Genomic DNA, 19,113 nt, shown 5'->3' with positions numbered 1-19,113 from the left:
GCATGTGAGATAAGCCTCCATGTATGCACAGAAATACACTATGAGAGTTTTTTCAGTGTCCGTATTGCATCTATTTCACTTTTCCACATACAACAGAATCTATGTTTGGGGTGTTTGAATCCATAGTGTCTTTGTGATTTGCTCCAGGGATCCATTCCAAGCCCTGCTACTGGTGCAGCTAATGAGACCTATGCCTATGCAGCTCAGGAGTTGCTCACATTATACCAGTCTGACCAGTATCACACTTTGTAGCATGGCTTATAGGATTAGTGTTGGAACATTGCCATACAGCAGGAGCAGTTGAAGGACTGCTCTGGCCACTGTATCACTTCCCAGCTTCATCTGGGGTGCAGGTGAGCATATGGGCAGTGTAGATGACCAGGGAATAAGATCTTAGAGTGAACTTGGGAATGATCTAAGCTGACTGTGAAGATCCATGCATAATTTATTCTGCATTCAAACAGATTTTCTCTATCACATAGGTATGGGGTTCTCAGTCCAGGTGACACCAGTCATCTTCATCTTGTTGTTGATATCTACACAGCATCCCGCTACAGGTAATTCTGCTCTTCAATAGATTAATTTCACTTTGTAATAAATTCATTGCTGAGAGTATGAATATATTTGAATTGATACTTCCCTATGACCTCTGATTTCTTCTCAACTGAATGTATCCAGACATAGAAAATTTATATTGATTTCAGGGAACACAGATGCGTGTTCTGGGATTTGTTATGCTTGACCATGGGCATTAAAACTGGGCATCTGAGTCCTAGCTATTTATCCAAGATATCTGTACAGTCAATTGAAAAAGACAAGCATTTCCAGAGCATAAAACACCTCATTTATCATAGATTTGTATCTTAAGAGGGAATGAAACACTCTCTAGGGAATCTCACTTCTCCCTGTATTTTCTAGATGGAGAGGCTAGCCTTAAATTAGATGTTTCTTTTTTAGATGGCTCAGATTTGGTCAGATGATTATACTTCAGATAACCTAGTATATTCAACATGGGAAAGGGAGGTGAAAAGATTTTTGACTTGCAGATTCATGACAGTGCTAGATTCTGGTCATTTGAAATAGGGGGTGGCTTTTAACAACATGTGTTTCAAACGCATCTGTGAGCTTTTCTTCATCCTCAAATTTGCCATATACAGCCTGACTGCTGCTCCTGACCAGAGCTGTGGGAGGACTTGCTAATGTCATAGAATGAAAGCTGCAGCTTCCATGATAGGGCATCATCATTACAAAACTTCTTGCACACTTCTTCCTCTTAGCCTTTAAAACCACTAAGGGCACTGAGCACAGTTCACCTATACATCTCTCACTTCTGTAGGTGGTGGCCACGATCCACTGATTGTCTTGGATGATTATGAGGACAATGGTATCAGACTCAGATGTTCCTCTGAGCGGTTGATTTCTGAAGTTCAGGTGTTGTGGACAGACAGTAAAGGAGAAAATTTCACTGGAACACCACTCAACACTGGCCCTGGCAGTGCTCATGCCAGTAGCTCCTTTATTCTAAAACCAGGATCGGGAAATTCTGTGTCCTGCAAAATAATTGACAAATTGCTGAAAAAATCAACAGAGTCTTCAGTTGTAATTGGAGGTGGGTATGATTCAGAGCGTATCGTGTGAAGTTCCTCCTGTAGATTGCCTGCTGTTGACAAAGGGGAGCCAGAGATTACCAGTTTCTTTTGGAAAATGCTAACCTGAGTAATTATTTCTCTGTGCTTCCTAGTAAAATGAAAATGTGCTTGTGACATACAGCTAGCTGTACATTCACCCACCACAGGTAACAATAGCAACAATATCCTTAGCCTTGTTAACAACTTTCATTTGAGGACGAGGATACAGCTTTGGGGACATTTAGACATTAGGACATCAAGATTTGTATTTGTGCTATTATTTTGGAAAAATGGGAGGCAGAGCCATGAAAGTTTGTTGCTCTGCATCCTGACACACTCAAGGCTGTGTCCAGTCTTGTACTGAGGTTGCACCCTGTTGAAATTGGCCACCTGACAATTGAAACTGGACATCAAAGACGGACAGAGATACTGATCACCACCACTCTCCTCAGTGGCTGCAGGAACTGTTGTTTCTTACCCATGTAAATGTGAGGACATGCCCAAACTTGATTTTGCAAGGAAGCTAATACCTGGTCCTGTGAAATAATTTGCAGATGTTTTCTTTCCTGCCACCTCCCCTTGGCTGGCTGCTTTTGTTGTGATCCTGCTCTTGAGCATTCTCCTGGTTATCGCTGCAACGTATAAACTCAGAAGTAAGTTCCGCTCTTAATGCTACAGTAGTGAATGCTTAACACAGCCTGGCTGGAAGATAACATCGGTGTGTCCAGAATTATCTGGGGAAGGTGCAGGGTTATGAACAATCTTCCCTGTGATTCTTCAGCTGTGTCTTTTTTACTATATTTTGCTTACCATACATTTTAATTTTTAAGCATCTCCTAACTACATCAGTGTCTTGAACCCATACAATATGAAATGAGGAATTACGGTTGTGAAATTATTGTTGCAACTTAACCTCGTTATTCAAATAAACAGACTCTAGCTAATAACCGAAACCTGTGGATGTATCCGAATACATCCACTGGCTTCATTTATGTCTTTGCAAGTTCTTTAATTGCTTTATATGCTCGTTTCTAATTAACATGATTCTATGACACGAATCATTTCTGCCAAATGAGAGTACTAAGTCTGAATCTTCTCCACTTTCAATGCAAATAGATAGATTCATTAAATTCTATGTGATTTCTCATAATTTTAATGGCAAATATAATTATATACAAACCAAACTATTTTGAAAATAAATTGTTCTTTACCAAACATGACCCATGACCCCAATGAAGTCTGAAAAATTTCATTCGAAAACCTACAACAAGCAGAGAAGAAAGCAAAATAAGATATTTTCTTTTTCTCTTCCCTCCCTCCTGCCTTCCCTGCCTTCCCTCCTGCCTTCCTCTTTCTCTCTATGCCTCAGAGAACAATAAGACAACTGTTCGTGTGGGTAAGTCGTAATAAATACTGTATTTCATCATTTGGAAAGATACATGCAACATTATGCATAGTGTTAGTCCATTGAATTGCATAAACCATGCGGTTAACTAGTTGTATTCCTGAAGTTATTCTATGACACGGATTTCAAAAGATTTGTACTTTGGTTCATCCCACTGAACATAAGGCTCCAGGTAAGGTGCCTCTCTGGGAGGGAAGTCATTGTATGCGCAGTCAGCACAGGGAAAGTCTGGCCCGCTGGAGATTCCTGTCCCTGTGGAGAAACGAGGAAATTCTTGTATCTCACTGAAGTTAGGCTACTCTGGCTATATATGTTGAAAGAGATGGCAAAAAGCGTTTGTTATGGGTCACTTACCTAATGACTACAGAAGAAATATAAAGAGATTAAGCACCCTGGGCTAAAGGCACCTTTTGTAAACTTCTTGCGGAGGATCTAAAAGTTTTCTGCTTGAAAAACACCACATGCTGTGTGGTTATTTTCTGTTTTTTAAACGAAAGCCTGCATGCTTTGAGTAAATACTGAAATCAGTTGCTGACCTTCAGTGTGCTAATTCTTTGTGCTTCACAATGGAGGTTTGATTCACTGTGAGTTTTTTTTTTAGGACTTCTAACATACATAAGAGGTGCAGAATAAATTTAATGGATGGCGTTTTATGCTATCTAATGGATGGTGTTTTAAGCAGAGACCCTCTAAAGGAAAGAAAATACTCCTTTGCCATACTCTACGGAATAAGCTGCTATGTAGGAAATGAAATAACTCCAAAATTTGCATACAAATAAAAATGCTTTGGGGATAAAATTTTAAGTATCCAGGAACAAATCTGTGGACTTGCATTAGAATTTGCTCTCAGTCATCCCTGAAACACTTGCCATCAGACAAAGATTCACTATTATATGTGAAATAAAACTCAGGATATAAGAATTCATCCAAGAAGTATAGCTTTAGCTGTTGGCCCTTGAATTGCTCTGAGTTTGAAACTGCAGAGAAAATAAAGCTAGGTGTACTAGCTAGGTACTTTTGAAATCTATTTCCTTTGCATTTAAATAAAATCATTAATTGTCCACGCATTGTACAATTTTGATTTTCAGATCATTGTTTGTTAAATATGGAACTAGGAAAGTGTTGACCATATTTAGAAATACACTTTGTGTAAAAATTAAAAAAAAATCCTAGAGAAATATATGCATCTATTTAATCATTTCCATATAGACATTACAGCTGAATGTTAGTCCTTTAAGAATTATCTTTAGATGTGTAATATATTTCCTTCCATTCACAGAAAATGCACAACGTGAAATTGAAAAAGGTGAGCAAAGCAGCTTTTTTCAGTAGTTTCTATCAATAAAACCTTCTGATCCTTTAGAAATGGATGAAAGCTGAACTCAGGAAATATCCACGGTTATTTTGTTTTTGTGAAAAAATTATTTTCATTGAAACAACTTTTATGTTGGCCATTTAAAGAAAATCAGTGCCTACTGCAAAGGAGAAGACTAATTCCATGAATAAGTTTGATCTATGGCTGGTATTTTTTGCTCAGTATGTGAGCTTGCAAATTGTTCTGTCAGTTAATTCAGGTAAATTAATGTGTTCTTAATTTGGGATCCTGGTCCATGCTGAACAGCAGAAGGAGAGTAGCAGAAGAATAAAGATCTTGATTCTTAAAAAAATTAGTCTTTTGATCTGCTTAAAAAGTTTAAACAGCCTTGTCACCAGTTAGGACTACATTATACAAACACAGAGCAAGCATGCTGTGCATGCAAAGAATGACAGAGATGTAGTAACGCCAGTCAACTGTTCTGAAACTTTTTTAGTAGGCCTTAAGGTACCATGGAGAAACATCAGTTATACCTGTGGTAAAGCCAGGTTTAAGATTCTCAGGACATGGTTCAGTTGTTTCAACCTAAGTATCAAGAGTCAGATGCCTGTGCTTAGGCAACTGAATCACAGACTCATTAAAGGATCTTCTTGGGGCTTTTTCCCCTCGAGTAGGTCCTTTGAAGTGCTTAATTTTACCGAGGTCAATTCCTTGAGCCGCTTATTTGGTTCCACCTCATGGGAAGGTATCAGCACAATAAAGGCAACAGCATCAGCTGCCTTTTAGCACTTGAAAATATGGTCACTTTTCTGAAACTCAAATCATTTTATTTTATCTATCTTGGCTGTTACTTCACACCTATTTATAATTGGAACAGATGATAGATTTAAGATGTCTTGATTTAAATAAAAAGCTAACAGCATTTTTTTTAAATTACAGATTAAAAAGGAATTGCTATTTTACTATATACACATGATTTCTTTCAGAAATGATACAGCTCAAAGACCAGCTGGGTAAGACCATATTTTGACTCATCTTTGTTATGTCAATTTTTAGTATCCTTTGGTTAGAAGAAGTCTTTGTAAGCCCAGAAATTACAGTATCGCAACAGAGGGCCCATACTGGAAAGGCCCTTCTGTTCTGAAACCAGGGGTTTCAATTACATTGAAGAAAATAATTCCAGGTGTCACCTCGTTTTAGCCAGTGGAAGTTACATATCTAGTCTTAGCTAATCATCTAGACTTCCTCCAAATTAAACAGAGGAAGATAGATATCTCCAGAAGACAATTTATCTACCTATTTTGAAGACCTATTTGTGTGCCTAACCTTACATTTTATTCTGAACTTAATGTTAAGCTTAACTTCCCTGAACGTGCACAGTCTTTAACATTGAAATTCTCAGTCATGTTTTGCGTGTTTTGGTCTCGAAAATGTAGCATTCTCCACTATTTCTGTTTCTATTGTTTTATTTTTCAGCTAAGGAGCAGAACAAGTCACAGAAGGGTAAAGTGCCATATTTTTGCTACTTTTCATTTAGTACTACATACCATTCTTTGAATCTTATCCTAAAAGATGCTTAATAGGTGATCACTCTAACAAAATAGTGGTGTCTTACCACCATTATTGCATCACTAGGTGCAATTTTGAATACTTGAATTAGAAAATGCTCTCAGAATTTTGAGTTTCCAAAGATTATCTCCCCTACTCCAACAGAAAGGGTGACTGAAAAGTTGTGTTATATGTATATGTGTACATATATATGTATAAACAGAGAGAGAGAGAGAGAGAGAGAGAGAGAAAGTGATGTTTCCACCGCTAGAAGAATTTAAGTGGAGCATGTTATTTATTGCATCTCAGAATGAAGTAACTGCTAAAGCAGCTGATCACAGCATTAAAAAAAAAAGGAAAACAAAAAATACCAGCACAATTACTGCTGAGATTTGCAAGTGTTGGCTCTTACTAGCTATCATGAGGAAAATGGTAAGGAAAAATTAGGGAAAGATGAAGAGGTGTTTCTTTTACTTCCCAACGTTTTGTGTCCAGCAAAGTGTGAAAATATCAGCCAAAGAACAGTGATAAGAAGAGTTCTTGAAAATACCTGGGAGCAGCTGTGCCCCCTAGTGAGCCTAAGAGCCATGAAAAGGATTATGTTTATTTGTGACTAGATAAGGAAAGAAAAAGAAAGTAAGTTATTTGCATCTGAACAGATTATAGCATTGGAAAAGTATCAAGAGCTGCGATGAATGTGATGAGCATCTCTTTTAAGTCCAGAGAGAACTGGACAAATTATAGAGAGGTAGATTAGGATAAACACTAGGTAAAAATCTGTCAGGATGGCAAAGTTAAATAGATTTTTGAATGTAATGTAAAGTCTCTATTACAGCAAATGTTTAAGGATATATTAAATATTAAAACATAAACATTAAACATACATTAAGATGTCTTCTAGAATTGGATTAGGTAGCTAGTTTTTGAAAGGATAATGGTTTACAGGTACTTAGTTACATATGTTGAGCTAGCTTGCATTGAGAAAGATGGCCTAAATGAAATCCTTCGATCTCTGGAAGTTCTATTTTCTTTAGTTTCATGATTTTTTTGCCTAAAAGATATTATTAGTGAAAATGTTGCTGTAAAATGTGAGCTTGAATGGCAAATGAAGTAGCATTAGATAATAATTCAACCTCCCCTCCATCCCTGGAAAGGTGATGGGATAGCTCCTCCTGGAGGTCCTCACTAAGCATGTGGAGGACAAGAAGGTGATCAGGAGTAGTCAGCATGGCTTCAGCAAAGGGACATCCTGCTTGACCAATCTGATAGCCTTCTCTGACGGAATGAGTGGCTGGGGAGATGAGGGCAGAGCAGTGGATGTGTTCTGCCTGGACTTCAGCAAGGCTTTGGACACTGTCTCCCATCCCATCCTCATAGGGTAAAGTCAGGAAGTGTGGATTGGATGAGTAGAGAGTGAGGTGGATTGAGAACTGGCTAGATGGCAGAGTTTAGAGGGTTGTGGTGAATGGCGCAGAGTCAAGTTGGAGGCCTGTAGCTAGTGGTGTCCCCCAGGGGTCAATGCTGGGTCCAGTCTTGTTCAACATAGTCATCAAAGACCTGGAGGAAGGGACAGAGTGCACCCTCAGCAAGTTTGCTGATGCTACTAAACTGGGAGGAGAGGCTAACACACCAGAAGACTGTGCTGCCATTCAGAGGGACCTGGACAGGCTGGAGATCTGGGCAGAGAGGAACCTCAGGAAGTTCAACATAGGCAAGTGCAAGGTCCTGCACCTAGGGAAGAAGAACCCCATGCACCAGGACAGGCTGGGGGTTGACCTGCTGGAAAGTAGCTCTGCCGAGAAGGACCTGGGAGTGCTGGTGGACAGCAAGTTAAGCATGAGGCAACAGTGTGCCCTTGTGGCCAAGAAGGCCAATGGGATCCTGGGGTGCATGAGGCAGAGTGTTGCCAGCAGGTGGAGGGAGGGGATCCTGCCCCTCTCCTCAGCCCTGGGGAGGCCTCCCCTGGAGGACTGTGTCCACTTCTGGGCTCCCCAGTACAAGAGAGACCTGGCAGTAGTGGAGAGAGTCCAGCGGAGGGCTACAAAGATGATGAGGGGACTGGAGCATCTCTCCTCTGAAGAAAGGCTGAGGGAGCTGGGCCTGTTTAGCCCGGAGAAGAGAAGACTGAGGGGGGATCTGGTTAATGTGTACAAGTATGTGAAGGGCGGGGGGTGTCGAGAGGATGGTGCCAGTCTCTTCTCCGTGGTGCCCAGCAACAGGACAAGAGGCAGCGGGCAGAACATATTGTCCAATATGTTATTTAATACCAGAGTAAACGTATATAGTGCATGTCTATTTTTCTTTATAGATAAACATGAAAATTTTTTTTCATGATAAAATGATAAAATGAATTCTGTAATGCATAATGACTGTAGCATAATTCATCTTCTTTGGTCATCCTATCTTTTCACAGGCAATTTTTTTCTGTTTCTTTGTAGAAATTCAGGATGCAGAAAATAAAATTGGTAAGAAAATTAATTTAAACTTCAAGGTCCTTAAAAATCATTTAAATTATTTATGATCAGAAATATCATTTTGGAAGTGAACTGTGGCACCATTTGGAGATTGCTGCAGCCCTTCACTTTCTCTTCCACGTTCTTATACTTTGTTCTTGCTAAAAGAGCATTTATCTGACCCAATCTCAGTGTCCAGAATGGCTATTCCCATAGTAAGGGAACACCATTTCAATCCTTTAAGGATCCAGTCTTTGCTGTAGCTGGCTGGAAAGTAAATTTTCCTTCCCGTTAACAGCTTCATATTTTTGAAAACAAGAAACTGGGGGGAGGTGCTGTTTTTTGTTTTTGTTTTTGTTTTTTTTAATAGGCATTGTGACTCTTGGCCATATAAAGCTCTTCTTCATCTGACAGGGCCTGGAAGAATGGCTACATCTCCCATATATCCCTAGGTGGGATTCATCTCCCATGACTAGTAATCTGAATGCTTGACATCAAGGCTAAGGCAGTAGTCTTGGCTCCGTCACTGAGAGACAAAGGCATCCAGGAGTGGTTTCAGATAGGTGACTGAAACACTGAGATGAATCACCTTTTTATGTGCCAGTCTCTTTCTTTTGACTATATAGGCCCCTGTGACTGGCCTGGATTTATATAACGACTAGCCCTCCAAAGTTAAGCTAGATGTATCTTCTCCTGAGTCTTTAGGCCAGGTTATACTTAAATCATGTAGTTTTGGGAATACACACATTAGCACAGCTATCCTACAAATGAATATTGCCATGCATGGGGATAATATACCTTTCTTTCCATTTCAGAAATAGCCAGAAAAGAACTGGGTAAGTGGAAAACTCAAAACTATTTTTATCAAATCTGCACCCCTCTAACACAATATGGTACCAAAATATGGTATAGTAACTACTGTAGTAATTTTATTTAATCAGTAATTTCTTTTCTTGCAGAATTCAGGAGAGCTCGTAGCAAGGCAGGTAAGCCAAGCCTTGCCTGCCATTAACCTCATGTTCTTTCTTTCCCAGAAACAATTTGTGTTAAACCATTTCTGACAATCTATATTCTGAAATGAGGGAAAACGTCTATCTGACATACAGGAAAAGATTAATCCTGATGGGGTTTAACTGCCGAGACAAAAAGGAATTGTTGCTAAAACCTTGGCGTATGTGGAAATATTATTTACACCTGAGACAACATGTCTAGAAGAGTGAAGAGAATGTTAAGGTCTGGCTTTGCTGATATTTCTCCATATAAAAGTTAATAAGTATCCAGATATGAGTGGGACAAGACCTCAGACTGCTATTTGGGATTTAGGCCTGAGGTTTTGGGGAAGTTAAGTGGATCTAGTACACACCGGAGTCTGTCACTTGTGTTATGAAAAACAGGCTGTCAGAATTGGAGCAAATTTTTAAGCCGTTTAGATGCCAACTGGTTGAAATAGATTTGCTTAGATATCTCCCACCTGTACACTTCTCAGTGTTGTGCATTGGGGTGATTCATTTCTCTGTCAACTGGGACCTTTTAAAATGACTTCAGAAGATTCAGCTTTGTGTTTTATTCAAAAAATCAATTGCCAGATGGGTCTGACCAGAGGGTCTGGATTCTCTCAGTCTGAGTAAAGATGATTTCATAAAGCCACTGTGCAACCAGAGAAAAGACATGGTAATCAATTATTGGTAACTAATTGAGAGTGTTATACCGTCAGAACTTCATCCTTCCTTGCTGTGGCTTAAAATTATTTTCCCTACTGAATTTTTGTCGCACAGAGTCATGCTACATGTTCTTGGGTTATTTAGTTTTTTTATTTTAGAGTTTCTCTTCTTTATCTACTTCCTTTGAGATTACTGTTGTTTATTTTCCTGAGAATCAGAAATGACTTGGTGTTTTGTGTTTTTTTCTTCTTTGTTTTTCTTTTTTCTTTTCTTTTTCAAGTTAATATTACCCTGGATGAGAACTGCAAAGATCCAAAACTCATCATTGAGGAGAAAAATAGAGTCAAGTCTTCCATTCAGAAAGAGGTCACACCTAAATTGATTGTCGTAGCTACTGAAGGGTTTTCAGATGAAATCCATTACTGGGAAGTGGAGGTGGGGGACAAGTCAGAGTGGGAGCTGGGGGTGGTGAGTGAGGAGATTAGGAATACACTGAAGGGCAGCAAGTCGAAGCCTTTTCTAGAGGGATGCTTCAGTTTGCAGTTTTCTGAGGGCAAATATAGTCTAACTACTGGGGAGGACATGAGAAATTTGAAGCAATGCACTGTGGTTGGTGTTTCCCTGGATCAGGAAGAGGAAGTGCTTTCATTCTATAACGTTGAGGAAAAGTGCCTTCTTGGATCTATCTCTCTTGATTTTTCTGGGAAGCTGTACCCATTCTTCAGTCCAGGCCCTGATGACAAATGGTTGGGGATACGTCCTGTCAGCATTGCAAACCCATTACCCTCTCTATGAAGCTCTTCCACAGGACCAAGAAGACATTAATATATTGATCACAGAGGATGCAAAAGGAGAGAGGAAGAAAAAAAATGTATTTTCAGCCTTTAAAACCATGCTTGAGAAAGAAATACTCTCGAAAGTACTTCAAAAGTCTTTGTCTCCTGCTAAGAACTAATTTTGTAAAAATCTAGACTTATTACTTGTTGCAATTTTCTAGCATTTCACCTGGACTAATGAAGCATGAATTTATTTCCCTGTTTGTTACATTTGTTGTGCATTCACTTTTATCAATAAATCCATAGATTTATTTACTAGGAAGAATATTAATGCTAATTGCAAATTTTATACAAAGTCAAAAACTACTGATCAGAAATCAAATTGGGACCTATGAAATGCAAGTTGTCCTTTTGGAATTCTGGTTGTAAGCTATATTCAGGCATTCTAGAGTGAAAGGCAGAGTACTTACTGAATGTGATAAAACTCTCTCCTTTAAAGCAATACCTCCTAAGTAAATGCTTATATTTAAACATCAGTTAAGATAGCTTGACTTGAGGAATGGGAGTCAACAGCTAGATTCTGCTGACCGTATTTAAAAGCCTAATTTAATCTGAGCTGCTAAGAAAAATGTGATCTATCTGCATAATGCTATCAGATAACATGGGATTTATGGGAGTAGCTGCTGAAGATGCAGTAAGATATGATATGGCATCTCAAATGGCAATAGATGTCTATCTTCAGACAAGTGAATCACGCTCCTTTCTCTACTGACTCTAAAGGCAGCTTCCAAAACACTTACTTGCATATAGACACAGAATTAGGTGTCTTAATTTTCAAGCTGAATATCATCTGTAATTTAAGGTGAGCCAACACTAAAAATGAAGTTAGCTGACTATCACCATTTCAGCTGAGTTTACAGCTCTCATGAATAAAAGCGGACTGAACAACTGAAATGACAGTCGGGGAACACAGTCAGTGTCGTGAGATGTGTTCCTTCAAACCACGTAGCTCAATTACTCAAAGCAACCAGTCTCTTGAAAAATGACCAAGTCAGAAAAGGGACAGATTCATTAAAGCAAAGGTAGGACATCAATGTGGGCATGTATTATTATCCACTAGCCTGCCTTTGAGGAATGTAATGCTTTCCTATACAATGCTCGCTTTGCCTCCTTCTTTTTCTTTTTGTGCATTTAGACTAAATACCAGACTGTTGCAAGTCATGGTGTACTCCACAGGTGACTATTAATCTCTGTTAATCCAGATGACCCAATGTCTTCTAAGTTTCATAGATAATGCTCCTTTATTTTTTATTTATTTTCCCCCAATGGTAGTTCATCAAGAGAGGACTCAGAGAACATGCTTGCTGGAGCTTATGTAGATTGCAGGTAAAAGATAATAGTACAAGGAAATAGTCTCTGAAATGTGGCCATAAAGGTATGGGGTAGGGCCTGCCAAGGGTCAAAAACTAATTGATTTAGCCTGCTTGTGACAGGTGCTGTAACAGAAGGAAAACGGTGGTAGTAAGACACAACTAACGGGGTCTGTGTGCACAGAAGAGATGTAGTGTTGCAGCTCTGTGGGCTGCACTGCTTGTCTGAAGTATCTGGAGATAGGACCCTGGAAAAGTTTCCAGGGAGATTTCCACTGTGGCAGCCTGGACCACCATTCCTCTCTATCAATCAGGTGTCCTGGAAGCAGAGTGAAAGGATCATGTGACATCTGCTTGATAGCCCTGTTATCCTCCTTAACCCTTGGAAGGAACTTATTTACAGAGATCAGCTCTCCATTGTGGCAGCAGGGGAAAATTTTTTCTGAATGTACTTCTACAGTAGACTAGCATCTTTCCATGTTTGCAACAGCTCAAAGCAGAGAGGTTGGGAATGAGAATGCACATCTGTATTTATTGACTACGGACAGCTAGCTTACACTTAGATGAGAACTTTTTTATTAGAGAGAAAGGAAACTCGCTCTTTGCCTGCACTAAGTGAAAAGCCATACCCACTCCCTGAGGCGGAGGTCCCTCTGCATTTACCAGGGTGAACAGCACAAACTGCAGCTACTCCAGAATAGTAAACATACTGAACTTCACTTCTCTGGGGCAAACTCTTAGTTGTGAAGCTACTCCTCTCTGACTTTAGCTGTTGCTATGGAAAGCCAATTTAGCAGTATTGGTTACCTACTCTGTAATATATGTTGAACCCCACTGCTGTGCAGAGTGATTACAATTTACTGTGTCAAATATTAAAAAAAATTTAAATTTAAGGAAGACTTCCCTCAAGAGAAGGGGAAGAAGCAGAGGTGAAAGCTAGGACTGACATGCTTCCAGGCCGAGCATGAACATGCTCACTGGCCCCATCACAGACACCCTTCCTTTCCTGCTGGCTGGGCAGTTTTGCTCAGCTTCCAATTTTTTGCTCTGTTTCATGTGGTTTTATACTTCTTTTGTGTCAGTATTTTTTCCTTCTGATTCCATGAGTTCATAATAAATGTCGTCTCCACCATATAACTTCCATCTGTGTCTTTCCTTTCCGTATCTTGCATGGGTTTAGTTTTTTGGGCTCTCTCACAGTTTGACATTTTTCCATGTAAAAAATCCAAGGTCCTACCGCTGCTCTGTGTTAAACCTGGGGTCACAGGCACCTGAATCCCTGGGCTGTGAGTTACAAGTGGTCACTAACTTTTTGCTATGAACTTGTAACTTGTTTGTAAGTCGAGTCTGAGTTTACAACCTGGTTTAATTTATCTGAAACTTTCTTTGCTGGTAAAGATGATGCCGGAGAAGATCTAAAAATTTTGATGCTGACAAAAAATCTTACAAAATCCAAAAGCCTTTAATTTTTCTAGGATTTTTTTTTTAAATTCACGAAGCACTGCTTCCCAATTTTTTAGAAAAGTGAATTTCTCAGGCCACATCAGAGGTGGGCTGCCATAGTCAAATAACGACTCTTATAGCCAGTTTTATTCTCCAGAAGTCTTCCAGTTAAAAACTGATACACAAACTTGTTTCCATGAACAGAAAACACTGTTTACTGGATAATCTTTATATAAGAGGAGATGAATTTGTGGGATGGAGATGCAAAATCTAAAATCAATCTAATGAGATGACTTCTTAGCTTCCCCTGACACTACAAGGAGAGAAATAGCAGCTCACCCCAGAAGGTAGTTTAGAGGGAAATTCATCTCCAACAATTGTCTCCGAGAGCATCTCTACTTGAGTGAGGTCTTTAAACTCTTGTTGGAGTCACTGTAGCCAATGGTATGAGAGCGCCCACCACAAAAAATGAGATTGCAAGTGTCTGATGCACAGGACTTAATTTCAGAGGTGTTACTGGGTAAGCTGCTCTGAAGTTGTGACCACAAAGACACTGGGCTGCACACTGTGCTTGACAAAGCAAATCAGGTAAGTTCAGCACACAGACACTCAGTTAAAGGAAGGGAGCGATGCAAAAGTGAGACACAATTAAAAAACAAATGAATCAACCCTTAAAGGTGGAAATAAAAGGAAATAAAAGGTGTAAAGGCTGTTGCTTGCTTCTACTTGACCTCTGTCTAACCAGTTATACTTCTGAGGTAACAGTTACACTACTATTTGCTTCCCAGGGATACAGTTAGTTCCTTCTTTGATATACAAAATTATTGTTCATAGCTTAATAGAAGGGAGCTCGCCTAAGGTCAGCACTTTTCTGTTCTAAGCATTTATTTCAACTCAGTGTATCCTAGATTTCTTTTCCAGGCAGAACTTGATAAGACCAGATTCTTCCAGCTTCATCAGATTCAGATGTAAAAGAGAAGCATCCAAAAATTAGGCTTTTTTTTTTTAGTTTTTAGGGGCTTTTGATTGGTCACTGCCACTTTCCTGATGGCCCTGGGGAAGGACCATTGAATAGCAGAAAATTCTGAAAAATAAAGGAAAGAACAGCCTGCGGCTGAGATCACTATTAAGCAAAAGCCAAGAAAACAATGTAGAAGAGGAGGAAAAGATTTTTTAGGGATGCCTGCAAGGTGAGTCATGCTAGGAATTCTCCACGTAAACTCAGATACATATATCAGACAAGAGCTGACAAAAAATGTAATCAGCTGTAGCTATATTAAACAATACCTGACCAGAGCTGACATGAGTGTACTGGAAGGTCTGTTTCACGTTGACCACATGGCTATTGGTTAAACTAATTCATTATTTTGAGTACATATCATTGTGATTGTGGATAGAGCTGCCTCCCTGAAGTGGTCTGCAGAGTCATGGTAACCCCTTTCAACAGGGCTAAATAGCTGTTGTGTGGAGCTGTGATTTGTGGCTTTTCTATGTCTAATGTCTCTATTCACTCAGGTATCTCATTAATACTTTTAAGTGAAATATGTAGATATACTAGAGATGGACAAAATGGTTGCACAGGAGAACATCAATGCTGAAAGATGCACAATCCTGTGCATTGAGGAAGGGGATCTAAGATTTTCAGAGGGCTTTATATGCTTCTGAAGACAGAGAAGCCTTTCCAAACTTCTAAGAATTCCACTCAGAAAAGTGAGGGAGAGGGGGTACCTTTATAGCGTGTGCCTTTTTTGAGGTGTGTGTGTTTGCATTTATGAGCTGGGCTTTGTACATGAATGTAGATCCACTGCCACAGTGCAACAGTCCAGAATGAAACCTCAGGGAATGGCTGTCATTGAAATGTGTTAACAGAATTGGAATTATCTTAAGGAGACACTCTCAGATACACACTTAAAGAACGGTGGCATGGGGCAATGTTCTCTTCTGCCTACAGAGTGTATATATTGGACAAAATGCATACAAAAATGAAAAAAAGGGAAAGATTTTAAACAAAAGTATTAAACAATATGCAACATGAAATATATGATCAAATACATATAATGCATAAATTGCTATTAAGCATTACATTTGTCAAAGAAAATATGATCTGATTTTTCATTTCACAACAAAATCATCATATTTAAATAATTATTCCTCTTTAACTGAGCAGATTCTCATTGCTGATTCTTTCTGTGAATTTTTAAAGAATGGATACACTTCTTCTGAGAATGCACAGTCTTTAAATGTGAACATCACAGACATGTCAGTTACATTGAAAAAGGTCAAATATTTCTCTTCACAACTAAGGTAAACTCCAATTTTCCTGGGCTTTTTCTGCACCATGATCCGGGTCCAGGGGTCAGTTCTTGCCCAGTAATCTTTTAAACTTGAGCCCAGAGCCCAGAATCCTTCTTTCAGTGATAGGGAAATTATTCCTTTCCTCTGGATGGATTTTCTGGCTACTCCCAGGTCCCAGTCATTGCTTTTTTCAACTTCCACCTCCCAGTAGTGTTTCCCAGAGGAGAAACCTTCTGAGCCCAACACGCAGACAGCTGAATCGAATCTCCCTTCATTCTGAGTCACTTTCTGAGCTTGTGAATTATGCCTAAAACTCTTCCTGTCCTCAGCAACAGAAAAGTTTGGATGGGCCGTGCCCACATCAATCTTGATGTCATCTGCAACAAATAGAATTTGAGCTTTTATAATCACTTCTCTAAAGCCAAATATGCAAGAAGAGAAAGAAACCATATCCTACAGACTTTCATCTTGAAAATCTCCCCACAACTAGTCTAGAAAGACCTCTAGCCTAGAGTTTAGTCATACATTATTTGCATTTTAACTTTAAAATACTTCATTGCCAAGTGAAACTTATTTGAAAAAAAACCCTCAACGTAACACCCATCCTAGGCAGTACACTGCAGTAAGTTACATAGTTGGGCAGGGTGATCTATTAAACGAGGTGCCAGTGCAATTTTGGGGATCAACTTCACCTTCTAAGGAGCCACTCTAAAAACCAGAGTTTTGGTGGCTTCCAGAGGAAAAAAGAGGAAAATGTCAGAGAAGTTATTACAGCCCTAATACACTTGAAATCTGACAGGATCCCATGAATGCACAGTGTCTGATACCATTAGTTTAGATCTGAAGAAACTTTGAATAGATCAGTGGAGTTGAAAGGCAGTGATTTAGGTATAAAGAGGAGTAGGATCAAACTCAAACCACTGCAATATTTTTATAATTTATTTTTTTGTGGTAAACTTTCCTGATTAAAAGACTCCATTCTTCTTAACTTTACTGAGTTCTCTCACAGAAGGGGTTCCATAGTGCTGCTAGGCCTCCTCATTTTCATCCAGAAACTGTACTATTCTACAAAATCATTATAAGAAGACAAAAGCTACTTATAGAAATCAGGTTCTTTTCACTGAACGTGTTTGGCAGGGATTTTTAGTTTTTGCTTCTTTTCAATAACCTAAGAACACTTAAAGCTGACATTTTCACATTTAGTCTTTTCTTTGAACGATGTTGAAATGTTCCAGTGAAACATTATTCTCAGTGGACACACTTAAACCTTTTAATCATCTTTCTTAGCTTAATAGTGACTGAATTTTAAGATTTGGGGTTAAAAGCTTTAACTAAATCTGAGATAAAGCAAATCTCCATATCACAGGAATAAAAGGTGTTGAACTGACTCACAGTTCAGTCCATGCTCAGCACTGTTTAAGCTGTGTGCACAGGTTCCATGGTGGCCCCCAAGCCACCGAGTACACATAAGTAAATGTATTATTTTTACCTGCATATCCACGAACCTTTCGGAATTCTGAAAAAAAAAATCAAATAGATAAAAAAAAGAATGAAAAGATTTTCCAGCTCCAAGTTTTCCTACAGTTGGCACAAAAGAAATCTCAGACTTAAGTCAGGCTACAATCACAAAACAGGGAGGTCAAACTATGCAGAGAATATAACAGGTCAACTGATATTCAGATTGTCTCTCACTTACTCTTTCAAGTCCTATGATTACCTGTAAGGTCTCAATAAAGATCTGAAACTAGGATGAGACTGCTGGCCTGCTTGGAAACTACTTTTCCTCTCTGGTCCCTTGAAGTCCCATTTGCCTAGGGATCACCCAAACAGCCATCCCTCACGTGCCGTACTCCACATTTCAAACTGCCTGAGCTCTCTCATCAGTAGCTTGGCATTTTTGGAGATGCAGAAAGAGAGCCCCATGTGACACTCAGGGAGATAACTTTCAGCTACATTTCACACATTTCTCAGGCTCAGGTGAATATGAAGGAACAGCTTGGGTAACTTTTCCCTGCATTGCCAGCAAATCCTTTGAAGGCAGGAGGAAATGCAGTTTCCTGGTGAGCCTCTGAGCCTGTATAACTGTGACAGCTTTGTGGGATGGTGGCTGGGGAGGCAAGGACAGCAGAAAAGATGTGCCAAATGTAGAACCCGCAAGATGAATGGAGCTGCTGAGAAGTCAAGTCCTACAGGTAGATATTAAATATTGGTCAGGGTAGAATCAGTTGAGCTTGTGCTTTGCGTGTGAGAGCTGTCAAGATAGACATGACAGCAAAAGCTCATGAAATCCTGTGATGCCAATTTAAGGGACTTGCTCAAAGGTAATTATCTATATGAAGACATGTCTAGTTTGGGGTGAATGACTTAGTGTGTGAGTAAAACACACTGAGCAGATAGGTGTGAGATGTGCACCTGGAACTGTCTGCAGAAAAGGCTTTGAAACCCCCGGAATACAAATTACAAATCCTAAATTAATTGCACTGGAAAATAGAAATCCATCCCTTTGTCTGTACAGACTTCCCCTTTCCCTAGGTTTAAGCCTTAGAGTTAGTCCATGGGGATTTTATAGCCCAAGAAAGTGCTGAATTTAGTCTGAGGGATGTGGACAAGGAAACAAAGAGATGGTCCAGTTTTTCTCATTATGGAGACCAATCGCATATTGTGACTCCAAGATTCCTGAGAAAAAATAGGGCCAATATCCTTCTCTGGATAAGAAATAGGTGTGAAGTGGTAGTTTGGGGAAGAGCCTCGTAAAGTCTTTTTGTTCCTGCCAGTAGAAGGGGAAGAGGAAGAAGAAATGTAGTGACTATGATTTTGCATGTATCCATCTCTCTGAACAGCAGGAGCCTCCCTCATGCTGATTGCTACCCCTGCAGCAACCAGATTTGATTTCTGGGTACTGCCACAATTGTATAAATGCTTTGGCCGTAGCCACTTTGCCACTTTGCTGCCCTGGGAATATGTTGCTGGTGGATTGCCCAATTCACCTGAGATGAGATCCACTTCAGAGAAGCAAGAATATCCCAGGTAGTGCAAAGCAATAGACAGTTGAGGAACTGGGTTTGGGCACAGAAACAAGGGACGTGTATTTCATTAAAACAAAAGCTGCAACTTAACAGACACCAATAGACTCACCAATTTCTCTCCTCTGGTCCACTGCAAACAAAATAGACAGAAAGGAAGCGTTACTATGGTATAGATGTCAGTACTTGTCACTAT

General features: G+C 39.5%; 2 protein-coding genes across 3 annotated transcripts in view; one reads left to right on the top strand and one right to left on the bottom strand.

Annotated features, from left to right (window-relative positions):
• Positions 1-13,298, top strand: part of LOC104144147 (butyrophilin subfamily 3 member A3) — a 33,835-nt gene extending 20,537 nt beyond the window's left edge. Inside the window, exons 2-12 of one of the 2 annotated variants that reach the window (XM_068923537.1) lie at positions 483-557; positions 1,337-1,609; positions 2,183-2,281; positions 2,998-3,024; positions 4,313-4,339; positions 5,335-5,361; positions 5,825-5,851; positions 8,335-8,361; positions 9,165-9,185; positions 9,309-9,335; positions 10,291-13,298. In XM_068923537.1, coding sequence (XP_068779638.1) covers positions 485-557; positions 1,337-1,609; positions 2,183-2,281; positions 2,998-3,024; positions 4,313-4,339; positions 5,335-5,361; positions 5,825-5,851; positions 8,335-8,361; positions 9,165-9,185; positions 9,309-9,335; positions 10,291-10,805 — 1,143 coding nt within the window. In that variant the 5' untranslated portion in view covers positions 483-484 and the 3' untranslated portion in view covers positions 10,806-13,298. The remainder of the gene's footprint in view (positions 1-482; positions 558-1,336; positions 1,610-2,182; positions 2,282-2,997; positions 3,025-4,312; positions 4,340-5,334; positions 5,362-5,824; positions 5,852-8,334; positions 8,362-9,164; positions 9,186-9,308; positions 9,336-10,290) is intronic. The other variant, XM_068923536.1, reaches the window with a different exon arrangement.
• Positions 13,299-15,227: 1,929 nt separating this feature from the next.
• LOC138063693 (butyrophilin subfamily 3 member A1-like) lies at positions 15,228-17,356 on the bottom strand. The gene has a single exon (XM_068923575.1). The coding sequence runs from the start codon at positions 16,342-16,344 to the stop codon at positions 15,745-15,747; it is 600 nt and encodes a 199-aa protein (XP_068779676.1). The 5' UTR covers positions 16,345-17,356; the 3' UTR covers positions 15,228-15,744.
• Positions 17,357-19,113: the final 1,757 nt, after the last annotated feature.

This window comes from Struthio camelus, chromosome 34 (genome assembly GCF_040807025.1).
Source record: "Struthio camelus isolate bStrCam1 chromosome 34, bStrCam1.hap1, whole genome shotgun sequence".
In the NCBI taxonomy this organism is placed as follows: Eukaryota; Metazoa; Chordata; class Aves; order Struthioniformes; family Struthionidae; genus Struthio; species Struthio camelus.
This window is presented reverse-complemented; position numbering and strand designations above follow the sequence as displayed.